At 54.8% G+C, this 22,557-nt stretch overlaps 1 protein-coding gene across 1 annotated transcript in view; it reads right to left on the reverse strand.

Moving 5' to 3' along the window:
* LOC146300319 (mannosyl-oligosaccharide 1,2-alpha-mannosidase IA) overlaps window positions 1-22,557 on the reverse strand; it is a 115,058-nt gene that overhangs the window by 54,488 nt on the left and 38,013 nt on the right. The window contains exon 2 of the mRNA XM_084702184.1: window positions 13,802-13,898. Coding sequence (XP_084558310.1) covers window positions 13,802-13,898 — 97 coding nt within the window. The remainder of the gene's footprint in view (window positions 1-13,801; window positions 13,899-22,557) is intronic.

The raw sequence follows: 22,557 nt of genomic DNA on the forward strand, positions 1-22,557 counted from the left end.
ACTGAGCTTTACCCATCCCCATGCTCTACCACTGAGCTATACCCATCCCCATGTTCTACCACTGAGCTATACCCATCCCCATGCTCTACCACTGAGCTATACCCATCCCCATGTTCTACCACTGAGCTATACCCATCCACATGCTCTACCACTGAGCTATACCCATCCCCATGTTTTACCACTGAGCTATACCCATCCCCATGTTCTACCACTGAGCTATACCCATCCCCATGTTTTACCACTGAGCTATACCCATCCCCATGCTCTACCACTGAGCTATACCCATCCCCATGTTTTACCACTGAGCTATACCCATCCCCATGTTCTACCACTGAGCTATACCCATCCCCATGTTCTACCACTGAGCTATACCCATCCCCATGCTCTACCACTGAGCTTTACCCATCCCCATGCTCTACCACTGAGCTATACCCATCCCCATGTTCTACCACTGAGCTATACCCATCCCCATGCTCTACCACTGAGCTATACCCATCCCCATGCTCTACCACTGAGCTATACCCATCCCCATGTTCTACCACTGAGCTATACCCATCCCCATGCTCTACCACTGAGCTATACCCATCCCCATGTTTTACCACTGAGCTATACCCATCCCCATGCTCTACCACTGAGCTATACCCATCCCCATGTTTTACCACTGAGCTATACCCATCCCCATGCTCTACCACTGAGCTATACCCATCCCCATGTTCTACCACTGAGCTATACCCATCCCCATGTTCTACCACTGAGCTATACCCATCCCCATGCTCTACCACTGAGCTATACCCATCCCCATGTTCTACCACTGAGCTATACCCATCCCCATGCTCTACCACTGAGCTATACCCATCCCCATGTTTTACCACTGAGCTATACCCATCCCCATGCTCTACCACTGAGCTATACCCATCCCCATGTTCTACCACTGAGCTATACCCATCCCCATGCTCTACCACTGAGCTATACCCATCCCCATGTTCTACCACTGAGCTATACCCATCCCCATGTTCTACCACTGAGCTATACCCATCCCCATGTTCTACCACTGAGCTATACCCATCCCCATGGTCTACCACTGAGCTGTACCCATCCCCATGCTCTACCACTGAGCTATACCCATCCCCATGTTCTAGCACTGAGCTATACCCATCCCCATGTTCTACCACTGAGCTATACCCATCCCCATGTTCTACCACTGAGCTATACCCATCCCCATGTTCTACCACTGAGCTATACCCATCCCCATGGTCTACCACTGAGCTGTACCCATCCCCATGTTCTACCACTGAGCTATACCCATCCCCATGGTCTACCACTGAGCTATACCCATCCCCATGTTCTACCACTGAGCTATACCCATCCCCATGTTCTACCACTGAGCTATACCCATCCCCATGTTCTACCACTGAGCTATACCCATCCCCATGTTCTACCACTGAGCTATACCCATCCCCATGTTCTACCACTGAGCTATACCCATCCCCATGTTCTACCACTGAGCTATACCCATCCCCATGGTCTACCACTGAGCTATACCCATCCCCATGTTCTACCACTGAGCTATACCCATCCCCATGTTCTACCACTGAGCTATACCCATCCCCATGTTCTACCACTGAGCTATACCCATCCCCATGTTCTACCACTGAGCTATACCCATCCCCATGTTCTACCACTGAGCTATACCCATCCCCATGTTCTACCACTGAGCTATACCCATCCCCATGTTCTACCACTGAGCTATACCCATCCCCATGTTCTACCACTGAGCTATACCCATCCCCATGTTCTACCACTGAGCTATACCCATCCCCATGTTCTACCACTGAGCTATACCCATCCCCATGCTCTACCACTGAGCTATACCCATCCCCATGCTCTACCACTGAGCTATACCCATCCCCATGCTCTACCACTGAGCTATACCCATCCCCATGCTCTACCACTGAGCTATACCCATCCCCATGTTCTACCACTGAGCTATACCCATCCCCATGCTCTACCACTGAGCTATACCCATCCCCATGCTCTACCACTGAGCTATACCCATCCCCATGTTCTACCACTGAGCTATACCCATCCCCATGCTCTACCACTGAGCTGTACCCATCCCCATGCTCTACCACTGAGCTATACCCATCCCCATGTTCTACCACTGAGCTATACCCATCCCCATGCTCTACCACTGAGCTGTACCCATCCCCATGTTCTACCACTGAGCTGTACCCATCCCCATGCTCTACCACTGAGCTATACCCATCCCCATGTTCTACCACTGAGCTATACCCATCCCCATGCTCTACCACTGAGCTATACCCATCCCCATGTTCTACCACTGAGCTATACCCATCCCCATGCTCTACCACTGAGCTGTACCCATCCCCATGCTCTACCACTGAGCTATACCCATCCCCATGTTCTACCACTGAGCTATACCCATCCCCATGTTCTACCACTGAGCTGTACCCATCCCCATGTTCTACCACTGAGCTGTACCCATCCCCATGTTCTACCACTGAGCTATACCCATCCCCATGTTCTACCACTGAGCTGTACCCATCCCCATGTTCTACCACTGAGCTGTACCCATCCCCATGTTCTACCACTGAGCTGTACCCATCCCCATGTTCTACCACTGAGCTATACCCATCCCCATGTTCTACCACTGAGCTATACCCATCCCCATGTTCTACCACTGAGCTATACCCATCCCCATGACACAGAGTTTCTGGAGATGAACACTGTCCCTGGTCCAGCCACTGCACTGCTGGGTTAAACAGCAGTGATTGTAACCAGACTAGACAGACAGGGGGACTGTGTTGTTTCTCTCGTAAGCACAGTTACCAGGGACACCAGGAGACAGGGGAGGCCAGGCTGTGATTGGGTGCCTGGGGCCTGCGGCAGGTGCAAGAGAGTAGACAGGAAACAGAGCAGAATTAGCTTCCTGTCAGCCTCTCATCACCACCAGCTGGGCTCTACTGGAGCCCGGCCAATTAGAGTGGGTTTAGGTAACCCGGGAAACCTGTCAATGGGCAGCAGTCGTCAGGTGCAGAGAAAGCCACGTCACATCACTACTGCACACACACCTGGTGGACACACACACACACAGGTACGTGTACACACACTTACACAGCTATGCACACACACGCTTACACACAGGTAAGTGCACATAAACACACAAACACACACACACAGGTACACACAGACACACACACTTCCCCTCCCTCCCTCCCTCCCTCCCTCCCTCCCTCCCTCCCTCCCTCCCTCCCTCCCTCCCTCCCTCCCTCCCTCCCTCCCTCCCTCCCTCCCTCCCTCCCTCCCTCCCTCCCTCCCTCCCTCCCTCCCTCCCTCCCTCCCTCCCTCCCTCCCTCCCTCCCTCCTCTCTCTCATCTTGTTGTTCCAGGAGAGCCAGAGGCTCCTGGCAGCTGTGTGGGTTTCTCCTTTCCTCTGAAGTGAGGCCCAGACTGTGTGTGTGTGTGTGTGTGTGTCTGTTTTCTTCAGTTTGTATTTCCTGTCCAGAGCAGGAATGCAGCCTTTACAGGAGGGCAGCCTTACAGGAGGGCAGCCTTACAGGAGGACAGCCTTACAGGAGGACAGCCTTACAGGAGGACAGCCTTACAGGAGGACAGCCATACAGGAGGACAGCCTTACAGGAGGACAGCCATACAGGAGGACAGCCTTACAGCCTTACAGGAGGACAGCCTTACAGGAGGGCAGCCATACAGCCTTACAGAAGGGCAGCCTTACAGCCTTACAGGAGGACAGCCTTACAGCCTTACAGGAGGACAGCCTTACAGGAGGACAGCCTTACAGGAGGACAGCCTTACAGCCTTACAGGAGGACAGCCTTACAGGAGGACAGCCTTACAGGAGGGCAGCCATACAGCCTTACAGGAGGGCAGCCTTACAGGAGAACAGCCTTACAGCCTTACAGGAGGACAGCCTTACAGGAGGACAGCCTTACAGGAGGACAGCCTTACAGCCTTACAGGAGGACAGCCTTACAGCCTTACAGGAGGACAGCCTTACAGCCTTACAGGAGGACAGCCTTACAGGAGGACAGCCTTACAGCCTTACAGGAGGACAGCCTTACAGCCTTACAGGAGGACAGCCTTCATGAGGGGAGCCTCATTAAGCCTCCTCCACCTCCCTTATCCAGCCTCATCCACCTCCGCCAACCTCAGCTCTCTCTCCCCGTCTCAGTGTTCTCTATGGTCTCTCTCTCCTCCTCCTCTCAGCCCTCTTCTCTCTCCTGGTCTCTCTTTCCTGCTCCTAACCCTTCTCCTGGTCTCTCTCTCCTGCTCATAACCCTTCTCCTGGTCTCTCTCTCCTGCTCATAACCCTTCTCCTGGTCTCTCTCTCCTGCTCATAACCCCTCTCCTGGTCTCTCTCTCCCCTCCTCTCAGCCCTCTCCTGGTCTCTCTCTCCCCTCCTCTCAGCCCTCTCCTGGTCTCTCTCTCCCCTCCTCTCAGCCCTCTCCTGGTCTCTCTCTCCCCTCCTCTCAGCCCTCTCCTGGTCTCTCTCTCCCCTTTTCTCAGCCCTCTCCTGGTCTCTCTCTCCCCTCCTCTCAGTCTCTCTTGGTCTTTCTCCCCTCCCCTCAGTCTCTCTTGGTCTCTCTCCCCTGCTCCTAACCCCTCTGCTGCCAGGGTGAAAACATAATGTCCTCTGAGGACAGGAAGCACAATGGGCTGCTGTCTATCTAACAGAGAGATTGACACCCCTGGTTCAGTTCAATGTAAATCTAAAGGACTTATGCAAAAAGTTACGCTGCACAAAATACCCCTAGATACTGAAATGAGATGCAGTGTGTGTGCATGCGTGTGGGTGTGAGGGGAGGAGGCTCAGAGGACGTACATGTTCAATTATTTCTAGGATGCGTAAGATTGGCTCGTTTAGGAATACTGGATCCAACTGATGGCCTGCACCCCCCCCCTCCCCTCACACACACCAGCCAATAGATGAGCTGAGAAGTGGAGGGTTCTGATGAAGAGACCAAGGTTGAAAATGGCCTCCACACCACAGCAGACTGCTCCTGCCTCCACACCACAGCAGACTGCTCCTGCCTCCACACCACAGCAGACTGCTCCTGCCTCCACACCACAGCAGACTGCTCCTGCCTCCACACCACAGCAGACTGCTCCTGCCTCCACACCACAGCAGACTGCTCCTACCTCCACACCACAGCAGACTGCTCCTGCCTCCACACCACAGCAGACTGCTCCTGCCTCCACACCACAGCAGACTGCTCCTGCCTCCACACCACAGCAGACTGCTCCTGCCTCCACACCACAGCAGACTGCTCCTGCCTCCACACCACAGCAGACTGCTCCTACCTCCACACCACAGCAGACTGCTCCTACCTCCACACCACAGCAGACTGCTCCTGCCTCCACACCACAGCAGACTGCTCCTGCCTCTACACCAGAGCTGCTCAGGGTCTCGCTGGGTCTTGATGAGGGGGCTCTGAATCCTGACTCAGTCAGGACAGTTTATTCCTGACAGTTTATTCCAGGGTCTGGTCTCTCTCCTGCTACCAGACCCTGGTCTCTCTCCTGCTACCAGACCCTGGTCTCTCTCCTGCTACCAGACCCTGGTCTCTCTCCTGCTACCAGACCCTGGTCTCTCTCCTGCTCCCAGAACCTAGTCTCTCCCCTGCTCCCAGAACCTGGTCTCTTCCCTGCTACCAGACCCTGGTTTCTCCCCTGCTTCCAGAACCTGGTTTCTTCCCTGCTACCAGACCCTGGTCTCTTCCCTGCTACCAGACCCTGGTCTCTCTCCTGCTACCAGACCCTGGTTCCTCCCCTGCTTCCAGAACCTGGTTTCTTCCCTGCTACCAGACCCTGGTCTCTCCCCTGCTACCAGACCCTGGTCTCTTCCCTGCTACCAGACCCTGGTCTCTCTCCTGCTACCAGACCCTGGTCTCTCTCCTGCTACCAGACCCTGGTCTCTCTCCTGCTACCAGACCCTGGTCTCTCTCCTGCTCCCAGACCCTGGTCTCTCTCCTGCTACCAGACCCTGGTCTCTCTCCTGCTCCCAGACCCTGGTCTCTCTCCTGCTACCAGACCCTGGTCTCTCTCCTGCTACCAGACCCTGGTCTCTCTCCTGCTACCAGACCCTGGTCTCTCTCCTGCTACCAGACCCTGGTCTCTCTCCTGGTACCAGACCCTGGTCTCTCTCCTGCTACCAGACCCTGGTCTCTCTCCTGCTACCAGACCCTGGTCTCTCTCCTGCTACCAGACCCTGGTCTCTCTCCTGCTACCAGACCCTGGTCTCTCTCCTGCTACCAGACCCTGGTCTCTCTCCTGCTACCAGACCCTGGTCTCTCTCCTGCTACCAGACCCTGGTCTCAGGGATACAGGGAGCAGGAACCAGCTCCAGATACCTTGTCAGACAGTAATGAGAGCTGTACATCCATCACATGCTCTCTGGAATTGGCTTTCTCCAACATAAGCCATCACAAACATTGTGTGTGAGTGGGTGTGTGTTGTGAGTGATTGTTGTGTGTGAGTGTGTGTTGTGTTTGTGAAAGTGAGTGTGTGAGATAGTGTGTGTTTGAGTGAGTGTGTATTTGAAGCATGTGACCCTCCGCCATCCAGAGGATGACACTAAACACAAGATGAAGATGTTTTGTGGTAATTATGATGATGTGTGTGGTGCCTTACTGGCTGAGCATCAAAGTGCCGTGTCTCACTGGGGGGGGGGGCAGTGTCTCACTGGGGGGGGGGGGGCAGTGTTTCACTGGGGGGGGCTTTCTAACACCCCTCCTCCTCTGTTGCTATGGATATAAATTATATCTTCCACACAGAATGTACACTTAATGGTTTCCCTGGGGGAGGGGGGGGGGGGAGTGGAGAGAGGGAAGAGAGAGGGGTAATAACGGGGGGTGATGGAGGGATGGGGGTGATGGAGAGGGGTAATAACGGGGGGTGATGGAGAGGGGGGATGGAGGGTAAGAGGGATGGGGTGATGGAGAGGGGGGATAGAGAGGGGTAATAACGGGGGGATAGAGGGTAAGAGGGATGGGGGTGATAGAGGGAGGCTGTAAGGGTACAGTCATGGAAAGTTCTCATTTGCGTGTCTCTCAGTTTCAAAGAGAATCTGCCCCCCTCGCCCCCCAGCCCAGCCCTGCCACCCTCGCCCCCCAGCCCAGCCCTGCCACCCTCGCCCCCCAGCCCAGCCCAGCCCTGCCCCCCTCGCCCCCCAGCCCAGCCCTGCCACCCTCGCCCCCCAGCCCAGCCCTGCCCCCCTCGCCCCCCAGCCCAGCCCTGCCCCCCTCGCCCCCCAGCCCTGCCCCCCTCGCCCCCCAGCCCAGCCCTGCCCCCCAGCCCAGCCCTGCCCCCCTCGCCCCCCAGCCCAGCCCTGCCCCCCAGCCCAGCCCTGCCCCCCTCGCCCCCCAGCCCAGCCCTGCCCCCCTCGCCCCCCAGCCCAGCCCTGCCCCCCTCACCCCCCAGCCCAGCCAGGGGGAGATGTGGGAGTCGACAGAGACGCTAACAGGAAATGGCTGCTGGTATAATCTTTAATAACGATGTTCTCAGACCGATGGACGGTTTTCAAGGTCGACTGACACTCCGGCGGGAGTGTGTGTGTGTGTGTGCACACATATGTAAACTGCCACACAGACTTCCTCACACCTGTACTCCTCATTCACACGTCCAGCCTCAGAACCACTGCAGTCTCTGCACACCTGGACTGAACACATCTTTGCTGCTCTGTACAACATCCCAGTCAACTGAACCAGAGGCAAACTGGAAATAATAACAAACTCAGATTCATCATCAGCACCATCGCTCGCCCAGAGGCCCCGCTCCACCCCCCCCCCCCCTCCAGGTGGAGACCCTGGTGCTTCTGGGGGGCTGATTTCTGTCTCCACTGAAGGGCTGGGTTTAATCGCTCCCTGGATGTGCCGGGAGAGGAGAGGTGAAGGGGTCGCCTCGTGTCATCTGCTCTGGCCTGATTTGCATTCTGGGACAATTCTGGAAGAAAAGCAGTGACCTGGCGCTCTTTAATTGCATCTCCGGGGAGCGGAGGAGGAAAAGGAGAATGAGGGGTGAGAAAAATCGAGGGGGAGGAGGGGTGAGAGGAGGAGGAGTGAGGAGAAAGAGATGAGGGGTGGTGGAAGGAGGAGGAGTGAGAGGAGGAGGAGTAAGGAGAGAGAGATGAGGGATGGTGGAAGGAGGAGGAGTGAGAGGAGGAGGAGTGAGGAGAGACATGGGGGTGGAGGAAGGAGGAGGGGTGGATAATTTTGTAGAGGAGGGAGGAGGAGGAGGATGGGTGAGGAGCGAAAGAGATGGATGATAGAGGATGGAGGGGTGAGGAGAGAGAAAGATGGAGGGTGGAGGAAGGGAAGAGGGAAAACTGCTAAAAGGACAAACTAGCGATAAGATAAAGGGCAGGAGGGAAAATTGCAAAGCATCCCGCAGAGTGAAGGAGAAAGACTATTCATAGATAGAGATTTTGCCAAAAGAAGCCTGTTGAAAATCCCATTAGTGGTCACAAGACATCCATTGTATGAGGATCAGAAGCCCTGGAGACCTATCTTCTACACAGGGGGCAAAATCATGTTTTGAATACTAATGACATTTTATTCTCACCAGCACAACCACAGACCCAGTCTCTGGGTTAGGCTGGAGGGAGGTGGAGGGGGGATGGAGAAAGGTAGGAAGTGAAAGGTACAGTAGGAGTCATGGAGAGCTAGGAAGCAAGGTTAGGAGAGAAGAGAAAAGGTTCTCCAAAGCGTTCAGCAGGCCAGACCTGATCCACCAGGTCACCATGGTGATGGTGAAACAGCACCATGGTGATGGATACAGGCTGGTCACCGTGGTGATGGTCCTTCCCTGGAGACAGTGTCCGAAGTTGTCATGGATATGCAGCAGTGAAACATTGAAATTATTCTGAATAAATGAGCACATATTTACCTCTCCAGATCTCTTCCTGTCCTCGTCTTTCATCGGTTGATATTTGAAGTATGTGGTGCATGAATTTGTGGTATGTGAGCAGTCTGCCATGTTGGATCACCAGGGCAACGCTGCTCTTTTTTTCCAATGTTCTGGGCTTGTATGTCCATACTATCTCCTGTTCTTCATCCTCCTCCCTCCTTCCATATCTTCATGTCTCCCTCCCTCCTTCCATATCTTCATTTCTCCTTCCATAAATTCCTCTTTTTCTTTCTCCTTCCCTCCCTCGATCCATCCATCCATCCCTTTCTGCGTCCCTGCCTCTCTCCCTCCCTCTCTCCTTCCCTCCCTGCCCCCTCTGGCCAGACCCCCAGCCTGTAGAGTGGTGAGGGGCGTGGCCAGACCCCCAGCCTGTAGAATGGTGAGGGGCGTGGCCAGACCCCCAGCCCGTAGAGTGGTGAGGGGCGTGGCCAGACCCCCAGCCCGTAGAGTGGTGAGGGGCGTGGCCAGACCCCCAGCCCGTAGAGTGGTGAGGGGCGTGGCCAGACCCCCAGCCCGTAGAATGGTGAGGGGCGTGGCCAGACCCCCAGCCCGTAGAGTGGTGAGGGGCGTGGCCAGACCCCCAGCCCGTAGAGTGGTGAGGGGCGTGGCCAGACCCCCAGCCTGTAGAGTGGTGAGGGGCGTGGCCAGACCCCCAGCCTGTAGAGTGGTGAGGGGCGTGGCCAGACCCCCAGCCCGTAGAGTGGTGAGGGGCGTGGCCAGACCCCCAGCCTGTAGAGTGGTGAGGGGCGTGGCCAGACCCCCAGCCCGTAGAGTGGTGAGGGGCGTGGCCAGACCCCCAGCCTGTAGAGTGGTGAGGGGCGTGGCCAGACCCCCAGCCTGTAGAGTGGTGAGGGGCGTGGCCAGACCCCCAGCCCGTAGAGTGGTGAGGGGCGTGGCCAGACCCCCAGCCCGTAGAGTGGTGAGGGGCGTGGCCAGACCCCCAGCCCGTAGAGTGGTGAGGGGCGTGGCCAGACCCCCAGCCTGTAGAGTGGTGAGGGGCGTGGCCAGACCCCCAGCCTGTAGAGTGGTGAGGGGCGTGGCCAGACCCCCAGCCTGTAGAGTGGTGAGGGGCGTGGCCAGACCCCCAGCCCGTAGAGTGGTGAGGGGCGTGGCCAGACCCCAGCCCGTAGAGTGGTGAGGGGCGTGGCCAGACCCCCAGCCTGTAGAGTGGTGAGGGGCGTGGCCAGACCCCCAGCCTGTAGAGTGGTGAGGGGCGTGGCCAGACCCCCAGCCCGTAGAGTGGTGAGGGGCGTGGCCAGACCCCAGCCCGTAGAGTGGTGAGGGGCGTGGCCAGACCCCCAGCCCGTAGAGTGGTGAGGGGCGTGGCCAGACCCCCAGCCTGTAGAGTGGTGAGGGGCGTGGCCAGACCCCCAGCCTGTAGAGTGGTGAGGGGCGTGGCCAGACCCCCAGCCTGTAGAGTGGTGAGGGGCGTGGCCAGACCCCCAGCCTGTAGAGTGGTGAGGGGCGTGGCCAGACCCCCAGCCTGTAGAGTGGTGAGGGGCGTGGCCAGACCCCCAGCCCGTAGAGTGGTGAGGGGCGTGGCCAGACCCCCAGCCTGTAGAGTGGTGAGGGGCGTGGCCAGACCCCCAGCCTGTAGAGTGGTGAGGGGCGTGGCCAGACCCCCAGCCTGTAGAGTGGTGAGGGGCGTGGCCAGACCCCCAGCCTGTAGAGTGGTGAGGGGCGTGGCCAGACCCCCAGCCCGTAGAGTGGTGAGGGGCGTGGCCAGACCCCAGCCCGTAGAGTGGTGAGGGGCGTGGCCAGACCCCCAGCCTGTAGAGTGGTGAGGGGCGTGGCCAGACCCCCAGCCTGTAGAGTGGTGAGGGGCGTGGCCAGACCCCCAGCCCGTAGAGTGGTGAGGGGCGTGGCCAGACCCCAGCCCGTAGAGTGGTGAGGGGCGTGGCCAGACCCCCAGCCTGTAGAGTGGTGAGGGGCGTGGCCAGACCCCCAGCCTGTAGAGTGGTGAGGGGCGTGGCCAGACCCCCAGCCTGTAGAGTGGTGAGGGGCGTGGCCAGACCCCCAGCCTGTAGAGTGGTGAGGGGCGTGGCCAGACCCCCAGCCTGTAGAGTGGTGAGGGGCGTGGCCAGACCCCCAGCCTGTAGAGTGGTGAGGGGCGTGGCCAGACCCCCAGCCCGTAGAGTGGTGAGGGGCGTGGCCAGACCCCCAGCCTGTAGAGTGGTGAGGGGCGTGGCCAGACCCCCAGCCTGTAGAGTGGTGAGGGGCGTGGCCAGACCCCCAGCTGGGGAGCCGGACACCTCAGCAGCTGTCCCAGCAGACCTGTGTCTCCCAGAGCCCTCTTCTCCTCTACCACTCTCTCCTTCCCTCTCCTCTCTCTCCCTCTCCTCTCTCTCCCTCTCCTCTCTCTCCCTCTCCTCTCCTTTCTCTCCCTCTCCTCTCCTTTCTCCTCTCTCTTTCTCCCTCTACCTCCCTGTTCCCCTCTCCCTTCCTCTCCCTCTCCTCACCCCTCCCCCTCCCCCTCCCCCTCCCCCTCCCCCTCCCCCTCCCCCTCCCCCTCCCCCTCCCCCAGGCTGCTGTCTGTACACATTGTCACTCCTGAGTTTGTCAACAGCGGTTCTCATTTGTCCCTGCTGGCAGAACACTCATTGTTCAGAGCGAGCAGTCATAACAGATTTTTAAAAAACCGTCGACCAATTAGCCTCCTTTGACTGGCAGGCTTGTTCGCGTTGCCCTGAGCTAACACGTTCCGTCACCACGATGCCCCGCGCGCCTGGACTTGGAGGCCGCCTGCTGGCCTGAGACCCCATCTGATCCAGCTCACCATGTGCGGCAAAATGAAACGTGCTGGAGTATCTATCATTTAATCAACTGAGCTGTGTTAATATTCCACATGCTGTTTAATGATATATTCATATTAGGATATATCATTCATCATACTCTTTCAGATTCTAATGAAACGATTAGAGCAGTCTTCTTTAGGAGACAGATACATATTTAATAAACAGAGAGATAGAGGAGGAGTAGACAGGAAATGAGAAGGGTGAAGCTAGAAGAGACAGAGATAGAGAAGGAGAGAGGGACTAACAGAGGAGGAGGAGAGGAAAGGAGAGGAGCAGGGGGAAAGGAAGAGGAGGGGAGGAGTAGGAGGAGTTGTTGAGAAGGAAGGAGAGGAGGTGGGTGAGAGGTGGAAAGGAGGAGGAGAGGGGAGGAGGGGTGGGAAAAGGAGAGGAGGAGGAAGAGATAAGGAGAGGAGGAGATAAGGAGAGGAGGGATTAAGGAGAGGAGAGGGAAGGAGGGGTGGGGAAAGGAGAGGAGGAGTAGGATGAGGAGGAGAGGAGGAGTAGCAGGAGAAGGAAAGCCGGAGGAGAGTAGGAGGAGGAGGAGAGCAGGAGGGGGAGGAGGAGGTAGAGGAGTAGAGCAGGATGAGGAGGAGGAGGAGGAGGAGGAGGAGGAGGAGGAGGAGGAGAGGAGGAGAGCAGGAGGGGGAGGAGGAGGTAGAGGAGTCGAGCAGGATGAGGAGGAGGAGGAGGAGGAGGAGGAGAGGAGGAGGCAGCATAGCAGAGCAGGTGTTGTTGTGGGAGTGATGTTCCAGCTACTGTCAGTATAGTGACATGCTTCTGACAAGCAGGCTATCGCCCAATCCAATCTGCACAATCTCTGTTTACTCTCGGGATTAAATTAAAGAACACAGCAGACAATTTCATACCTGGCTTCCCCCTGCTCCCCCACCCTCCCCTCACCCCTCCCCCTCCCCAGCTCTGTGCTGGAGGACTGTGCTGGCTTCCAGTGGAATGGAAACTCATACGCTCATGGGATTAGTGGCAAGCTCTCCTCTCGCCCGGAACTTGAAAGAACAAGCTCGTTTATATAAACGCTGCCACAGATAAATGGCTAGTTCTCATGGCTTGCTGTCTATCTGATCGTGTACACGGGTTGTTTTACACACACACACACACACACACACACTAATTGCGTTACTCAGATAAAGACAGCAATTAACAGATAAAAAGGGAGCTGTGAACCAGTAGAAGTGTGGTGACCTGTGACCCCCAGAGTCTGACAGTGTTATTACCACATCGGAACATACCGGTAATTTGCTCCGTATAATTAAGACCAGCATGAACTTTATCTTTCTTGTTTATCTGAAAGTCTATATTTAATAGTCTGTTTCATCGCCTATAGTGAACAATGGGGAGACGATGACATACTTTAGTTTGTCAACTAAAGTACACTTTAGTGTCTACATACACACACACAGACACCCCCAGACACACACACACACACCAAGCCCCCCCCCCACCAAGCCCCCCCCCCACCCCTCCCCAGTCAGAGCCAGACCAACACTGGCCACAACAGAACCAGACCAGGTTGCTAGGGAACCAGACCAGGTCCTAAGGAACCAGCAAAATGCTAAAACAGGTTGCTATGGGCAGGAGAAAGCAGAACAGGTTACTCTGGGCAGGAGGAAGCAGACCTGGTTGCTAGGAACAAGAGGAAGCAGACTTGGTTGCTAAGGACAGGAAGAGGAAGCAGACCTGGTTGTAGGTACAGGAAGAGGAAGCAGACCTAGTTGCTAGGGACAGGAAGAGGAAGCAGTCCTAGTTGCTAGGTTACATTAGCCGAGGTAAATAGTTGATGGAATGAGCATAGACAATGGAAATCACAGTCACACTAGAAACACGCTCTCCTTTCTCACTGCCACTCGCTCTCAAACTCACAAATCACTTTTAATGATGTAAACCCAAACCAATGAGAAATGTGACGGAAATCAGACATTCACATTACAAAGCCTTTTTGAAGAAGCCTCTGAAGGTTGTAGAACTACAGCACAACCTCTTCAGAAGCTTTTAGAATGTGTTTCGTCTATCTCCGGGTTAAAGGTTAGGAGTGTTCCCAACTGACTCACCAAACATGTTCCCGACGTGTCCGTTCCTGGTCAGGGGGCGGAGCTCATTCTTCCCCCAGGCGTACTGCTTGTAGTTGTCCCATGCGAACTTCATCATCTGCAAATAGCACAAGACACAGAGGTTACCCATCAGGTACCCATAACTACCTGGTTTCCACAGCAACTGTAGTTAGGCTGCAGTTTCCTGAGGCCATGCCAGAGATGTTTGATTTCTGCTGCAAAACAAGCCTGTCGTCATTACACACAAACCACACAGCTCATCAAGCCTGTCGTCATTACACACAAACCACACAGCTCATCAAGCATCCCCCCCCCCCCCCGCCCCCCATATCCCCCAGTATCTTATTATTCCGTGCGTACATTAAATGACTCTTAATGGGCAGAAAACTCCTGAAATAAGGGATGGAGGTTGGGGTTGGGGTGGGAGGGGGTGGGGTGACACAAACAAGAAAATGTAATAATCTTTGTGGGCGAGGCTATCTGAGCAGTCTGCTCCATCCTGCAGACTGCTCAGCCCAATCTGATTACAGCTGATATCATCTTGCAGACTGCAATCAGCTCAGCCCAATTTGACGGCAGCTGATATCCATCAAGCACAAAAATCCATATCTCAAAGTCTACAGTCCACAGCACCAATGACCAGATGTTTTCCACAGGAAACTCTTGTTTTACCAACAGCTGAATAAACAATTGTTTTGGTCGTTGACAGGTTGGTTTTAGCTCTGATGTTTTGTAAGGAATGTGGTAGCTGAGATGTGGTTACCTAGCCCGATTCCCTAACCGCTCAACCACCTGACTTATGGGAAATTCTCACACCAAAGGAATGTACCAATCATCACACAGCTGTAGTCAGCTGACAGGACTGAGGCCAGGGGTAAGGTACTGCTCACTGGCAGAGTGGTAAGAGCCAGGGGTAAGGTACTGCTCGCTGACAGAGTGGTAAGAGCCAGGGGTAAGGTACTGCTCACTGGCAGGACTAAGAGCCAGGGGTAAGGTACTGCTCACTGGCAGAGTGGTAAGAGCCAGGGGTAAGGTACTGCTCACTGACAGGACTAAGAGCCAGGGGTAAGGTACTGCTCACTGGCAGGACTAAGAGCCAGGGGTAAGGTACTGCTCACTGGCAGGACTAAGAGCCATGGGTAAGGTACTGCTCACTGGCAGGACTAAGAGCCAGGGGTAAGGTACTGCTCACTGACATGACTAAGAGCCAGGGGTAAGGTACTGCTCACTGACAGGGTGGTAAGAGCCAGGGGTAAGGTACTGCTCACTGGCAGGACTAAGAGCCAGGGGTAAGGTACTGCTCACTGACAGGGTGGTAAGAGCCAGGGGTAAAGTACTGCTCACTGACAGGGTGGTAAGAACATCTCATCTCTAATAATGCAACAGAAGGATCCATCCAACCTGGTAGGATGAGGAGATATCTCCTCTCTTCCTCTCCATCTCCTTTCCCAACATCTCAATGACATTGATGTAAATAGGGCTATACAAATACAATTTGATTTGTTTCTGTGCCCTTCCTGGATGGAGTAGGAGTGTGGTCCAGCTAGAATATTTAGTAGCTGGACAAGTTTTCAAACTGGGACGGCTAATATTAATGAACAGCATTTCAAAGGATGCTTTATCACCTGGTAGTGATTAACGCTAACGATTATGGCAGGAGCACTTCCAGAGGATGTGAAGACTGATGCTGGGACAGCATCCAGGGATCCACAGGTATTGAGGATGAAATCTTGCTTGCAAGACACTCATGTTTTAGACTGAAAGAATAAAAAGCTAGTGTTGACACCATACTTATGACACATCATATCCTTCTTCCGAGAGAAAAAAAAGACCTTTCTTATTTCAAGGGTTTTGAAGTTTTCTTGATTTGAAAATGATCTATAGCTACTCTTCTCCCACTCCGTAGTTCTGATAGGAAAAGAAAGCTGTGTCCTGGTTATGTGAGGTCCATGTCCTGGTTATGTGAGGTCCATGTCCTGGTTATGTGAGGTCCATGTCCTGGTTATGTGAGGTCCATGTCCTGGTTATGCGAGGTCCATGTCCTGGTTATCTGAGGTCCATGTCCTGGTTATGTGAGGTCCATGTCCTGGTTATGTGAGGTCCATGTCCTGGTTATCTGAGGTCCATGTCCTGGTTATGTGAGGTCCATGTCCTGGTTATCTGAGGTCCATGTCCTGGTTATGTGAGGTCCATGTCCTGGTTATCTGAGGTCCATGTCCTGGTTATGTGAGGTCCATGTCCTGGTTATCTGAGGTCCATGTCCTGGTTATGTGAGGTCCATGTCCTGGTTATGTGAGGTCCATGTCCTGGTTATCTGAGGTCCATGTCCTGGTTATCTGAGGTCCATGTCCTGGTTATGTGAGGTCCATGTCCTGGTTATCTGAGGTCCATGTCCTGGTTATGTGAGGTCCATGTCCTGGTTATCTGAGGTCCATGTCCTGGTTATGTGAGGTCCATGTCCTGGTTATCTGAGGTTCATGTCCTGGTTATCTGAGGTCCATGTCCTGGTTATCTGAGGTTCATGTCGTTGCGTACGCACAAAAAGCTTGCGTATGCTGGTTGTCACGCACACTTTGTGATGCATAAATATTTACTTGACGTGAGAATGTGCGGCCCGTCATGGAAGGTTTTGAGCAGACGTGAGAATGTGCGGACCGTCTGCAAAGTCTTGTCTGGCTCTGTAACATGGCGAATTCTAACTGAAAAGTGCCGAAACTCACCAAACATTATAAAATACGTTTCCACTACTAGTTTATGACGTTGACTATTCAAAAAACATAAAAATAAAAGTTTGCTCATTAATGTGGATGATCCCATCAAAATGCCAAAACCCAAAACGGGAAATGCTATATAGCCTTGTTATATCCGCCAACACTTAATAACTAATGTTAAACTTGAGGGTGTTAAACGAACAACAAAATCACTCAGGAAATGCATGTTACTAACCCTATAGCTGCCATGCTGTTACAATGCATCACCACTCGTTTATTAATTTAAAGTTTTACATCGGACCACTTCTTCTTAATTTCTGCCATGGGCGGGTTCTCTGAACCAACAGCATTTACGGCCCTATAATAATAATAATAATGATTTTATTTGTAATGTGCTTTACATTTAGCTAAATCTCAAAGTGCTACAGGTTAAAAACAAGAAAGGGCGCAAATAGTAACAGTTTTCCACTCCGCCAACTTTCTTTTGTCACTAATACCTGGTGACAGGCCGCCAAACAGGACACATTTTCTTGTCTCCACCTCTGTTGTCTGAACCTCGATCTCACAGTCACCGTATTTCTTCAAAAATTGTTTATAACATTTTTGTTGCGGCGTTTCTTCGAGGGCAGCGTTTCTTCGAAGACATACGGTAATTCAGACAAAGAAATGACCTCAGGAGTGCATTTATAGTCCATCTGCATATTCATTTATGGGAGGAGGCAAGGTGGGGTCAGTGGCTTGTTCACGTGCGGTCAATCTCACATTGACTGTGATTTATAAAGGAAAGGTGCGCAGGACCTGGTGTACTGGTTTTATACATGTGAATATTTCTGTGCGTAGGTACTTTTCCAGTTTGGGCCGTATGCCATCTTTTGGTATGAAAGCTGCTCAATCCTTTATACATGAGGCTCCAGGACCCCAGCATGGCAGACACAGTACAGAACCTCACCCTGCGGTTTGATATCCCAGAGATCCAGGGGAGTGGGGGAGGGGCGGAGAGACCAGGGGTCAACCAGTCCCAGGATCGTTACAGAAGCAACACATCATCACTAAATCCTCCCCCTCCACCCCCCCCCCCCCCCCCCCACCACCACCACCACCCTCCAGGGCCAACACACAGGCAACACTGGTCGATGTGGCGGCAGCAGCCTGGTCTGTGTCTGGAGGGGAGCCAGCCAGCCAGCCCCTGCCAGCCAGTCAGTCCCAGCCAGTCAGTCAGTCAGCCCCTGCCAGCCAGTCAGCAAGCTAGCCAGTCAGTCAGTCAGTCCCAGCCAGTCAATCAGTCAGCCAGTCAGTCAGCCCCAGCCAGCCAGCCAGTCAGTCCCAGCCAGTCAGTCAGTCAGCCCCTGCCAGCCAGTCAGCAAGCTAGCCAGTCAGTCAGTCCCAGCCAGTCAATCAGTCAGCCAGTCAGTCAGCCCCAGCCAGCCAGCCAGTCAGTCAGTCAGTCCCAGCCAGTCAATCAGTCAGCCAGTCAGTCAGCCCCAGCCAGCCAGCCAGTCAGTCCCAGCCAGTCAGTCATTCAGTCAGTCCCAGTTAGTCAGTCAGTCAGTCCCAGCCTGCCAGGCAGCCCTTCCACCAGGCCCAGCAGGGATCAATACCCCGCTTCCAGGGGTTCTAATGAAGCCGCCATCGATCAGGGAGGGTACAACTTGACATCTACGCTCTGTGAGGTCAGGGGCAGCCAGCCAATCACAGAGCCCGCTGGGCGCGGTGACATCACAGAGCTCAGAGGCGATCACTCGTCTGATAGTCTGGATCATAGACATATAATATGTCTATGATCTGGATGCTGACCAGCAGGAGATGGCAAGTGAGAGAGAGAGAGTGGGCAAGAGAGAGTTAGAGAGAGAGAGAGAGAGAGAGAGAGAGAGAGAGAGAGAGAGAGAGAGAGAGAGAGAGAGAGAGAGAGAGAGAGAGAGAGAGAGAGAGAGAGAGAGAGAGAGAGAGAGAAAGGAAAGAGAGAGAGAGAGAGGGGAGAGAAAGAGAGGGAGAGGGGAGAAAGAGAGAGAGCGAGGGAGAGGGGAGAAAGAGAGAGAGAGAGAGAGAGAGAGAGAGAGAGAGGAGAGAGAGAGAGAGAGGGGAGAGAGAGAGCCTGGTGGGTTCTTCTAATGAGGTGCTCTATGAGACTGAGAAGGGAAAACAACAGACGTGTGTGTGTGTGTGAATGTCTGAGTGATTGTGTGCATGTGTATGTGTGTGTATGTGTGTGTATGTGTGTGTTTGTGGCAGACAGACTGGACTGAGATGGATGAGGGATGAACATTATTTGGGGAAGCCCAACGTTCATCTGTGAAATGCAAATGTGAAATATTCCCTGTAATTCTGGAACTTACTACTGCAACACAGACAAGATGAAGTTAGTCTTTCTGACTGTGAATCCCTGTCTCCAGTTTGAAGTTCAAACACGTCTCAGACAGAAGCCCTGTTCAACACTTCTGGAGCGTCAAGTCTGTGGGGACAACATTACACACCTTTGTAATAAATTATTTGCGTAAAGAAAAATTTGGAGCCCACGGAGCCCACACTCCACCACAGAAGAAGACAAGCCTGACCTCCACCACAGAAGAAGACAAGCCTGACCTCCACCACAGAAGAAGACAAGCCCACACTCCACCACAGAAGAAGACAAGCCTGACCTCCACCACAGAAGAAGACAAGCCTGACCTCCACCACAGAAGAAGACAAGCCTGACCTCCACCACAGAAGAAGACAAGCCTGACCTCCACCACAGAAGAAGACAAGCCTGACCTCCACCACAGAAGAAGACAAGCCCACACTCCACCACAGAAGAAGACAAGCCTGACCTCCACCACACAAGAAGACAAGCCTGACCTCCACCACACAAGAAGACAAGCCTGACCTCAAGTGGTGGAGATAGCTTGCTGAGCTGAAGCCTAGAGACTTGGCTGGCTGCCGTAGCATTCTCTTGGTCTATTGAGTCCAAATCTGCCCTCTTAACACTCCAGCGTGAGTTACTGACACTTTGATGTTTGATCAATTAACTGGTAGGCTGATATGAAGCCCTTTCAGGTCCTAATGAACACACCCCTGGACTGTGCTAGACGAGGGTTCTGGAACCCCAGCCACAGCTGAAACACAGGGGCTAACAGGACCCTGTGTGAGGTCCTCCCCCTCTCCTCCCCCCCCTCCTTCTCCCCTTCCTCCTCCCCCCTCCTCCTCTCATCCCCCCTCCTTCTCCCCTTCCTCCTCGTCCCCCCCCCTCTCCTCCCCCCCCTCCTTCTCCCCTTCCTCCTCCTCCCTCCCTCCCCCCTCCCTCCCTCCTCCCCCCTCCTCACTCCTCCTCCTCCTCACTCCCCATCTCCCCTCCTCCCTCCTCCTCCTCCTCCCCCCCCTCCTCCTCACTCCCCATCTCCCCATATCCCCTCCTCCCTCTTGCCTCCTCCCTCCTCCTCCTCCTCCCTCCGTCCCCCTCCCTCCTCCTCTTCCTCCCCCCTAATTCCTCTCCCCCCCCTCCTCCTCCTCCCTCCTTCTCTAAAGTGATTGTTGTGTTTGTGCCATGAGCAGTGATCTGAGAGCCGGAGAGGATCATGGGTAATAAACCCCTGGTGCGTAGTGGTGGGGCAGACAGGTGTTAAGGAGCTGCTGTGTCATCACCTGGACCGCTGGCCCAGAAAACACAACATCAGCTCCCCTCCCCTGACTCGACAGAAAATCCTTTTCTTACTCCCCCCCCTCCCCACACACTGATCCCCCTCCCCACACACTGATCCCCCCTCCCCACACACTGATCCCCCTCCCCACACACTGATCCCTCCTCCCCACACACTGATCCCCCCTCCCCACACACTGATCCCCCTCCCCACACACTGATCCCTCCCCACACACTGATCCCCCCTCCCCACACACTGATCCCCCCTCCCCACACACTGATCCCCCTCCCCACACACTGATCCCCCTCCCCACACACTGATCCCCCCTCCCACACACTGACCCCCCTCTCACACACTGATCCCTCCCCACACACTGATCCCCCCTCCCCACACACTGATCCACCCTCCCACACACTGATCCCCCTCCCACACACTGACCCCCCTCCCACACACTGATCCCCCCTCCCCACACACTGATCCCCCCTCCCCACACACTGATCCCCCCTCCCCACACACTGATCCCCCCTCCCACACACTGATCCCCCCTCCCCACACACTGATCCCCCCTCCCCACACACTGATCCCTCCCCACACACTGATCCCCCTCCCCACACACTGATCCCCCCTCCCACACACTGATCCCCCCTCCCCACACACTGATCCCCCCTCCCCACACACTGATCCCTCCCCACACACTGATCCCCCTCCCCACACACTGATCCCCCTCCCCACACACTGATCCCCCCTCCCCACACACTGATCCCTCCCCACACACTGATCCCCCTCCCCACACACTGATCCCCCTCCCCACACACTGATCCCTCCCCACACACTGATCCCCCTCCCCACACACTGATCCCCCCTCCCACACACTGATCCCTCCCCACACACTGATCCCCCCTCCCCACACACTGATCCCCCTCCCCACACACTGATCCCCCCTCCCACACACTGATCCCCCCTCCCCACACACTGATCCCCCCTCCCCACACACTGATCCCTCCCCACACACTGATCCCCCTCCCCACACACTGATCCCCCTCCCCACACACTGATCCCCCCTCCCCACACACTGATCCCTCCCCACACACTGATCCCCCTCCCCACACACTGATCCCCCTCCCCACACACTGATCCCTCCCCACACACTGATCCCCCTCCCCACACACTGATCCCCCTCCCCACACACTGATCCCCCCTCCCACACACTGACCCCCCTCCCACACACTGATCCCTCCCCACACACTGATCCCCCCTCCCCACACACTGATCCCCCCTCCCACACACTGACCCCCCTCCCACACACTGATCCCTCCCCACACACTGATCCCCCTCCCCACACACTGATCCCCCCTCCCACACACTGATCCCCCCTCCCCACACACTGATCCCCCCTCCCCACACACTGATCCCTCCCCACACACTGATCCCCCCTCCCACACACTGATCCCCCCTCCCACACACTGACCCCCCTCCCACACACTGATCCCTCCCCACACACTGATCCCCCTCCCCACACACTGATCCCCCCTCCCACACACTGATCCCCCCTCCCACACACTGATCCCTCTCCACACACACTGATCCCTCCCCACACACTGATCCCTCTCCACACACTGATCCCCATCTCCACACCCCTAGACTGTGTTGCTGCTGTGTTTGGGCTTGTCTTGGGATGCTGTGTGAAGGCAGGCCTCAACTCACTGCACATCTCTGCTCCTGTCCAAGACTGGCAACCAAGACAGCTGAGGCCCCCTCCAGACTGTTGTCTCCTCTACGCCCCACACCATAAAGAAATGCACAGTAATTGTAGACTTGAAACATCACTGATTTTCTCTATGTTGACACGCATTGCAAGTGCATCTAATTATTACCTTGGAAGACCCGTTATTTATAAACATCCCTTCAGTCTGAGAAGACGTGTGAATGTGTTTCCTTAAACTGAAAACATTATGTATACAAGATTCTTGCATTATATTTGAAATGCTCTTATTTTAAATGTCTGCCTCAAACTTTCCCCCCTCTCTCTCTCCTTCCCTGTCTCTCTCTCTCTCCTTCCTCGTCTCTCTCTCTCTCCTTCCCAGTCTCTCTCTCTCTTTCCCCCTGTCTCTCTCTCTCTCTCTCTCTCTCTCTTCTTCCCCTGTCTCTCTCTCTCTCTCTCTCTCTCTCTCTCTCTCTCTCTCTCTCTCTCTCTCTCTCTCTCTCTCTCTCTCTTTCTTCCCCTGTCTCTCTCTCTCTCTCTCCTTCCCCATCTCTCTCTCTCTCTTTCCCCCTGTCTCTCTCTCTCTCTCTCTCTCTCTCTCTCTCTCTCTCTCTCTCTCTCTCTCTCTCTCTCTCTCTCTCTCTCTCTCTCCTCCCTGTCTCTCTCTCTCTCTCTCTCCTTCCCCATCTCTCTCTCTCTTTCCCCCTGTCTTTCTCTCTGTCTCTCTGTCTC

This window comes from Hypomesus nipponensis, chromosome 2, assembly GCF_054491055.1.
Source record: "Hypomesus nipponensis isolate SF chromosome 2, ASM5449105v1, whole genome shotgun sequence".
NCBI lineage: Eukaryota > Metazoa > Chordata > Actinopteri > Osmeriformes > Osmeridae > Hypomesus > Hypomesus nipponensis.